The sequence below is a fragment of the Oncorhynchus nerka genome, linkage group LG28, assembly GCF_034236695.1.
Source record: "Oncorhynchus nerka isolate Pitt River linkage group LG28, Oner_Uvic_2.0, whole genome shotgun sequence".
NCBI classification, from domain to species: domain Eukaryota; kingdom Metazoa; phylum Chordata; class Actinopteri; order Salmoniformes; family Salmonidae; genus Oncorhynchus; species Oncorhynchus nerka.
Genome location: NC_088423.1, coordinates 23,617,529 through 23,626,009, shown reverse-complemented (window position 1 = coordinate 23,626,009; position 8,481 = coordinate 23,617,529). Strand labels below are relative to the sequence as shown.

Genomic DNA, 8,481 nt, shown 5'->3' with positions numbered 1-8,481 from the left:
ATAAAAATGTACAAGCAACCTAAAAAAATGCCAATTCGGCACCTCCAAGGTATAATGTTGGTAAATGGGAGTTTGAACCGGACCTTTATGGGCGTTAGAGGTCTCTAATGCACGGGTTAAAAGGGTAGGGATCCCAAGGATTCTGGATAGCACTTACATTTTCAATTTTGGTTTTACCTACAATCTGGTTATATGCATTCAAATAAAAAATGTTTCACAATATTGTGTGCCACTGATCGCACTCAAGTGCTGAGTCATAATAGGCATTCTATTTTCGTGATTGAAATGTCAACTTGCAGCTAACATTTGTTCAGAGTTTCTAAACCCAGAGGCAGAACATCACATGACGTTGCACAAGTGTTATCGGGGATTTCTTTGGGAGAAGCAGTTTCTGCCTATCTTTATACTGTACTGTCTTTGATTTGTTTTCTGTTTTTTTTGCACTTTGACGTTTTTGGGGTCCGTTTGGTTTGTGGAATTTATGCACTACAGACTTTCCAGAAGTATTATCGGTATAATTGTGCTGCTATTAATACATGTATTATTTGAATGTATCATCAAGTAATTTCTATAGAAACAGTTTGTATATTTTTTAACTAAAGCACTGCATTTTGTGAATTAATACAATAAACAAATTTAACAAATCGCTGCAGGCATATTTCTGGACTACAATCCAAACAAGGGTCCTCCTGCACGTTGTATCACAGAGAGAAGCCGATGTTGACCGTCCTCTGCTGCAATACTGTGCAAAGTTTTACCAGGGAAAAGATTGATAAACTGCAAAATGGGACATTAAAAAGTGTTTATTGACACACCAGACAAGGCAACATAACCGCGGACAATATCTAGCAACTAAGAATGTCAATAAACCGCTGTATGCTTCTGTTCTCACGAGTACAACACAGAATATGCGCCATATCTGTACGAAACACAAATGCTCTGGTGGACAGTCGTTGTGTACACTCTGGATCTATAACGTTCTTGAAAGGGTCCTTGTCTGGTTCTGTGTCCACCAGACACGGTGTTTCTTCAAACAGTTCGTCGCGACCACCAGACACCTCACTATTTGTGCCTCTCAGCATCAAGAGTGATGTCGGCAGTGATGGGGCTGTGGGAGCTGAGCTCACGCAACCTTTGGACAAAAGTACTGTACATCCATATTGTAGTGCTAACTGTTAATCATCTGATTGCTGTCATAGAAAACACAGATTAGCTGACTGCTGTCAACTGTTGAGAAAACTGTCAGTATATCTGAGAGCTGATTCTAACTATATACTAAACTGTTGATGATATCCTCCACTTATAGCTGTCATCAACTTTTCGGCTAACTGTTGGACAAATTCCTTGTCAATAGATAGTAAACATGGCTGCTTTCTATAATTCTAACTATATACTACTGTATGGCAATTTTACCAGACCCATGTGGTTTCTCCTAACAGATGAACTTCTCAAAATGTTGAACAAGTTCTACAAAAGGAAAGAGATGCAAAAAATTGCAGCTGATCAAGGTCTCGATGGTGAGAACAACTTAATAGTTTCAACTGGCTGGCATAACGGTCTGGTACTCTCATCAAATATATTTTTTTGTGATGATACTTCTCCAACTTCTGGTCATACTAATACATTGATCTCTCCATGTCAGCTCGCCTCTTTCACCAAGCCTTCATCAGTTTTCGGAAGTATGTGCTAGAAATCTCTATGCTCAGTGCAGACCTTCATATCATCTTCAATGACATATGCTGTGGAGCAGGTGAGTTCAACACTGTGCTTATCATTTAAGGAATCAAGTGATTTAAAGCAACTGCAAGTTGAAACTTAATTCCAACCCCTCACACCCTGTCAACTGATGAGTGTTTTTGCTTGTGCTCGTCAGGCCACATAGATGACCTTTATCCTTACTTCATGAGACATGCCAAGCAGATTTTCCCCATGCTGGACTGCATGGAGGATCTACGCAAAATCAGTGATCTGCGTGTACCAGCTAATTGGTAAGTATCACACATCTTCAGGTGACCTCAACTATATACACATTTTTCATGTTGAAAATGCTCTTCCATTCATTGTATCCATTTGTGTGTGTGTATATATATATATATATATATATATAGAAATAAATACCAAGATCAAGAGCTTCACTTTTTCAACAGGATAACAACAAATTGCTGGTGAGTGGTCTAAAACTATGATCTTGGTTGTCTCAACACTTTATATGTATATATATATATATATATATATATATATATATATATATATATATACAATACACACAAATGGATACAATGAATGGAAGAGCATTTTCAACATGAAAAATGTGTATATAGTTGTGTATGTATATAGTTGAGGTCACCTAGTGCCGTGTTCACGCAATACTCCACACAATTGTCTTTCAGCCATCCACTTGAATGTTTCCCAGGTACCCTGAGGCTAGAGCCATCCAGAGGAAGGTGATATTCCATGCTGGCCCCACCAACAGTGGAAAGACCCATCATGCAATTCAGAGATACCTGGCTGCCAAGTCTGGAGTCTACTGTGGACCGCTGAAGCTGTTAGCCCACGAGATCTTTGAAAAGAGCAACAATGCTGTTAGTATAACCCCTCATTCACTAGTATACCCTTCCATAAAGAGAATACGTCATTTAGAAGGCTTTTTGCATACTGTGGCAAATGGGCAATTCCATGCTAATGGAATTATGCTGAGACTTTTTACTTTAAAATGCCAAACAGAAACCATTGATTTCAAGGTTTACCAAACCATACAACTCAATGAACAATGACTACTTTAAACAATTTACACAATACATAAAAAAAATTAAAAAATGCAGACGCAAAGTTTTATGGTAAAATGTATTTTATTCTCCTGTAAATGTTTTTTTGTAACATTTTCCGTGGAAATTGTTGAAATTGGGCCTTGTGAATAGAGTTCCATGGTTTGTTCAACCTTTAAATCAATGTTTTTTGTTTGGTATACATTTTAAAGTGAAAAATATGAGTCTCAGCGTAATTCCATTACATGGAATTGCCCTTTTACTTTGAAAAAATGGAAGTATAATTTGTTTATCTAAGTGTTTCTTACCAATAATTTCCAAAATGTTTTAAGTTCATTCTCAGAGCACTATGTCAAAGGAAGATGTTAAATTTACTTTTTGTTTCTCCCAGGGTGTGCCATGTGATTTGGTGACAGGAGAGGAGAGAACATTTGTGGATGAGGAGGGGAGACAAGCTGAGCATGTGGCCTGTACTATCGAGATGTGCAGTGTCACAACACCATGTCAGTATCTTACCTTATCGCTCAACTTGTTAAACATATTTAATGTACATTAGGGTATTTTATCACTACCATTCAAGTTAGGCGTGTCAAACAAATTTTGCCCTGGGGGCAGCATTCTGTCTTCAACGAGGTCGAGAGGGCCGCACTGAAAATCGGTTATATTTCCTCGCTGTCAAAATTTGCCAAAAATTGTCCTCTATCTATTGTTTTGGGGATTTCCGATGCTCCCTGACTGTCCAGCTTTCATTCAGGTGATTATTAGCGAGCTGGACATAGTCAAGAAGCTGTAGGAGTGTAGGTCCATTATAATTTCAAAACAATTTCAATTAGTTTTTAGTAATTTTAAAGTATACCGTTTGTTTGACACCCTTGATTTAAGTATTTGATTCATTTCTGATGGAGCTCGATTACATTTGACGTTTCTTATCACCATCTGAGTGTTGACTAACATGTGAAATGTGTCTTCTGTGTTTTGTCCAGATGAAGTTGCGGTCATTGATGAGATCCAGATGATCAGAGACATATCGAGGGGATGGGCGTGGACTAGGGCTCTGCTTGGTCAGTAACTTCACTGTGACAGTTAGGACAAACTACAGGCCATTGTAAGATCACAAAATCTGAATATTTGGTTGCACTTTGTTATGGTACATAAATAACAAGCTATTTATTAAGTCAAAAATAATAAGGTAAAATTATGATTTCACAGTAATAACTAATGGATTGTTCTTTTTCCGCTTTTCCTCTTATGCCTTTACTTTGTGTCCCGGGAATAGGTTTGTGTGCTGAGGAGATCCATGTGTGCGGAGAGCCTGCAGCTATTAACTTTGTCACAGAGCTCATGTACACGACAGGGGAGGAGGTAGAGGTGAGTCTGGGCAATCTAGTGAACATTAGTGTGTTTGGCTTCTAATGAGACTTGTCCAGTCATCATGTCATTAACATGATTATACTGAATATCAACGGTCTCATCCTATGAGAATATAAACTCGGGATTCCAGACCGACTCCCAAAAAATACTTGCGACTTCAAGTGTCTTACAGTTGACCCAATCTACTGGCAGGTTCGTAACTACAAGAGGCTCACTCCTTTCTCAATCCTGGACCATGCTGTAGAGTCTCTGGATAACCTGCGACCAGGCGACTGCATCGTATGCTTCAGCAAAAACGATATTTACTCCATCAGTAGGCAGATCGAGATCAGAGGCCTGGAGTGTGCGGTCATCTACGGCAGCCTTCCACCTGGTACGGTTGTTTTTAGATGTCAGTGATTGAGGTGATGGAGAGTGAAAAATGTCAAATACGGACATTCAACTTGTTCAGGTGCTGGACGGAAAAACAAATAACTGATATACTCCCGCTGTGACATTACTCATCCTTAAATGTATAATAGTGTGTATCATTAAAGCACTGTTAATTATATGGTCAATAGGCACCAAACTATCTCAAGCAAAGAAGTTCAATGACCCAGAGGACCCGTGTAAGATCCTGGTTGCAACAGATGCCATAGGGATGGGACTAAACCTGTGAGTTGAACATTGAAACTGATTTTGTTAGCATATTGTTGAAGCTTTTTTAAATTTTAATTTATCGCTGACAATACATATTACGTTTGAAGTACATTGTTCTACAGATTGTCATAAAAATACTTAACAGAAAATATATACACATTTCTTGCATGATTAGTTGATTTTTGGTTTGCTGTAAAGTTGTAGTTGTTGCCTCTATAAGCGCGCTACCATGTCCCTCCCACACTAGGAGTATCAAGAGAATCATTTTTAACTCACTGGTGAAACCCAACATCAATGAGAAGGGTGAGAAGGAGCTGGACACCATCTCCACATCTCAGGCTCTCCAGATCTCCGGGCGGGCCGGACGCTTCAGCTCCATTTTCAAAGAGGGCGAGGTCACCACCATGCACCGCGACGACCTGCCAATTCTCAAGGAGATACTCAGCAGGAACGTCGACGCCATAGAGGTGAGGAACAGCACATGGGCCATTTCTGAATTTTGACCTTCTGTTCGGACTATTCAATATCCTTTATTTTATTTAATGACAATCAAGTATGACATGATGTTAATTTCCTAATTCTAGACAGCTGGGCTGCACCCCACAGCAGAGCAGATTGAAATGTTTGCCTACCACTTACCTGATGCCACCTTGTCCAATCTGATAGTACGTTTCTTTACTTCATTGCAATTTACTCTGTAACGAGAATCAAGATTTACGGTTGGTCAATTTACAGATTAATATTGAATTATTTGTGTTCATTTAAAAGTAACCCATTTTTTTCTACCCCCAGGATATATTTGTGAGCCTCTCCCAGGTTGATGGCATGTACTTTGTGTGCAACATTGACGACTTCAAGTTCCTGGCTGACATGATCCAGCACATTCCCCTCAACCTGCGCTCTCGATATGTGTTCTGCACTGCGCCCATCAACAAGAAGCAGCCCTTTGTGTGCACCTCCTTCCTGAAGGTAGGAGCAGAGACATGTTTACAGCAGAATCCCTTTTCCATTAGCAACACTTGTTTAAACATCTGGGCCCGCATTCAGAAAGTATGAGTAGGAGTGCTGATATAGGATCGGCATTGCCTTTAAGATCATTATGAATAAGATTGTATGGACAGGGGGAACCTGATCCTAGATCAGCACTACTACTCTGAGACACTTTGTGAATACAGACTTTGACCTCTGACTGAATTTAACTGGTTAACACCCTAATTTCATGTTATTCAGGAATAGGTCCACCATTTGGAATATAGAGGCAGCACATGTCCTTGCTTGAGTCACGCCATTGATTAATATTCTTGCATGACGTTGCCAGTTTGCCTCTGATATGAACCGTCTTACTGGAACTATAACAGCATTGATAAGGTTTTATTGTTGGTTGTTGTGCTTTAAGGGACGTGACATGAGTGGTATTCAGGCAACAGTATTGATAAGATCTGTTGTGAATTGGATGAATGACATATTACTGTGACTATGGTCTAAGTGTAATCCTATTAATAAGGTTTATAGCACTATAGTGTTTGGGGCTGGATGATGAGACTGATTGGGAGAGTGTCACATCACACACAATCTCTCCTTGTCCAGTTTGCCAGACAGTTCAGCAGAGATGAGCCCCTGACCTTTGACTGGGTGTGTCGGCATGTCAGCTGGCCGCTGGTCCCACCCAAGAACATCAAGGACCTGGTGCACCTGGAGGCTGTCCATGATGTGCTAGACCTCTACCTCTGGCTCAGGTGATTCCATCTCTACCTTACCAATACCAAACCATTCACCAAGCCAAATTACCTATTGCTCTTATACTAATAGTCATCACAGAATTGAGTAACACAATGCGTATAATGAGATCATTAATTGTCTTTATTGCAAATCATCTGAATTCGATAGTAATAATCCTCTCCACATGTCGCCAGCTACCGCTTCATGGACATGTTCCCGGACGCCAATCATGTCCGAGAGATCCAGAAGGAGCTGGACAGCATCATCCAGGTGGGTGTGCGCAACATCACACGACTCATCCGAGCCACGGAGACCAACGCCCCCCCGGGGACAAACCCGCTGTCCAACCAGAGGAGGCTGGGGCCCAGCCCAGTATCCCCAAGGAGGGTTCGAGGGGCCCCCAAGGCCCAGGACAGTGGAGTAGAGGGTTGGCAGCTGGACAAGTCCCTAGGTTCCCGCCTGGTACAGGAGGGCTTACTGACCCCTGACCTCCTAAGGCAACTGCAGAAGGAGTGGTCCAAAGTGCACCGACAAGAGGAAGAAGGAGTCAAACTTGTTGCGGGGAATAATAAAACAAAAGGGAATAAGAAGAAGAAGAAGTGACCGTCCCAGTTTCTGCCTTAGGTCCTAACTAAAACATAGCAGGTTTTGTCTCATTTTGACTGGACTTCATACCAGGCGGTGTCATGCATTTCCAGTGGCTAAAGATGTTATTAATTGTATGTGTAGGTCCCAGCTCCTGCTCAAAAACAGATAGTCATTTTATGGGCCAAAAGGTGACGTAAAAATCCAAAGTAATATCTTATCTTATTACACAGTCATTTTGCAGTAATCTTTTTATCACTTGAAAAGTAGAGTGGTTGACTGCATCTTCACGTAGACGCATAGTCTGTCTCGCGCAGCAAGTAATGACAATGTTACACTATGTGCCCATCACATGCTTGGGCTAGCCTAGTGTAACTGACGGAAACTGAAATGTTACCACCACTGATTTATATGCCCCTATGTATGATTTAAGGAATTGAAATAGCATAAATGATAAGGTCATTGATTAAAAATATTGTAATAATATTTTGGTTTTGATGAGGCCTTTTGTATTCATTTGATGTGAGACATAAGGTGGCGAATGTCTCTAATAATTTGACACCTTACTCTGTAACGACAATGTTGTAGACCTGTCGTACAGCTTCTTAACGTATCAACAAATGTTAAATGGTTATAAGATATGTCATGACAATGATTTTCTTGCCTTTTGACACTGCTTATAACACCTTCATTGTGTCATGAACATTTCATAGCCCATGTGACAAAGGTCATGAGACACTTTCAGGCCATGTGCTGCTTTCAAAGCATTCTCTGCACTGGGATCAGTTTTAGCCACTTTCAAAACACAACAGCCACTGGGAGTTAGCCTTGTTGACACAACCCACCTGATTCAGTGCATGGAGAGTTGTGGCCACACTGGTCTGGAAGGGAGGCAGTTTGTTAATGCAATATTCTCTCAGAAATTGTACGACAGGTTTGATTGATTCACTCATGTATTTTGTGGCTTGGGGGTTGAGACCTCTTGTTAGGATTTGAAAATCCAACTGTTGTAATGGAAGGGGGTGACACTTGGGGGCTGTGTGTGGCTTTGGGTGTTTGAGTGAAAAAGACGGAGAGACAATTAGCCCCCTTCATTATCAACACATTGTGCAGAGTCCAACAACAATCAAAAAGACATTCCAGACTTTGAGGACTTTGAGAGTTAGGTGTTTGCCAGACTAACTGGGAGTGGGAATGGGGCCAGAATTTAATTATTTACTAATTTGTTACAAAAGAATCTCAATATTTGTGAACTGATTGAAGCTGTTGTTTAGAAGTTTGGATATGATGATGACGTTTCAACCTTCTGAATAGTTATTAATGGAACCAGTGAGCACCCTTATACTGGGCCTAATATAACCCTGGATCTTCCAACCAAGGTACCCATTAGAAAAACATGGCC

General features: G+C 40.6%; 1 protein-coding gene across 1 annotated transcript; it reads left to right on the top strand.

The window, feature by feature from the left end:
* Positions 1–687: 687 nt before the first annotated feature.
* supv3l1 (SUV3-like helicase) lies at positions 688–7,565 on the top strand. Its single transcript, XM_029640205.2, has 15 exons — positions 688–1,144; positions 1,440–1,517; positions 1,643–1,750; positions 1,874–1,988; positions 2,414–2,582; positions 3,157–3,268; positions 3,749–3,826; positions 4,042–4,133; positions 4,329–4,509; positions 4,697–4,790; positions 5,023–5,242; positions 5,360–5,440; positions 5,568–5,744; positions 6,363–6,511; positions 6,689–7,565. Exons 1-15 carry the CDS (start codon positions 859–861, stop codon positions 7,095–7,097), a joined length of 2,349 nt encoding a protein of 782 aa, XP_029496065.1. The 5' UTR covers positions 688–858; the 3' UTR covers positions 7,098–7,565.
* Positions 7,566–8,481: the final 916 nt, after the last annotated feature.

Excerpts from the sequence above, each read along its gene's own strand:
- supv3l1 (XM_029640205.2), top strand. The coding sequence starts at position 859 with ATGTCAATAAACCGCTGTATGCTTCTGTTCTCACGAGTACAACACAGA. Across the intron at positions 3,269-3,748 it reads GTGCAGTGTCACAACACCAT|ATGAAGTTGCGGTCATTGAT; the intron begins GTCAGTATCTTA and ends TGTTTTGTCCAG. Across the intron at positions 4,134-4,328 it reads CGACAGGGGAGGAGGTAGAG|GTTCGTAACTACAAGAGGCT; the intron begins GTGAGTCTGGGC and ends ATCTACTGGCAG.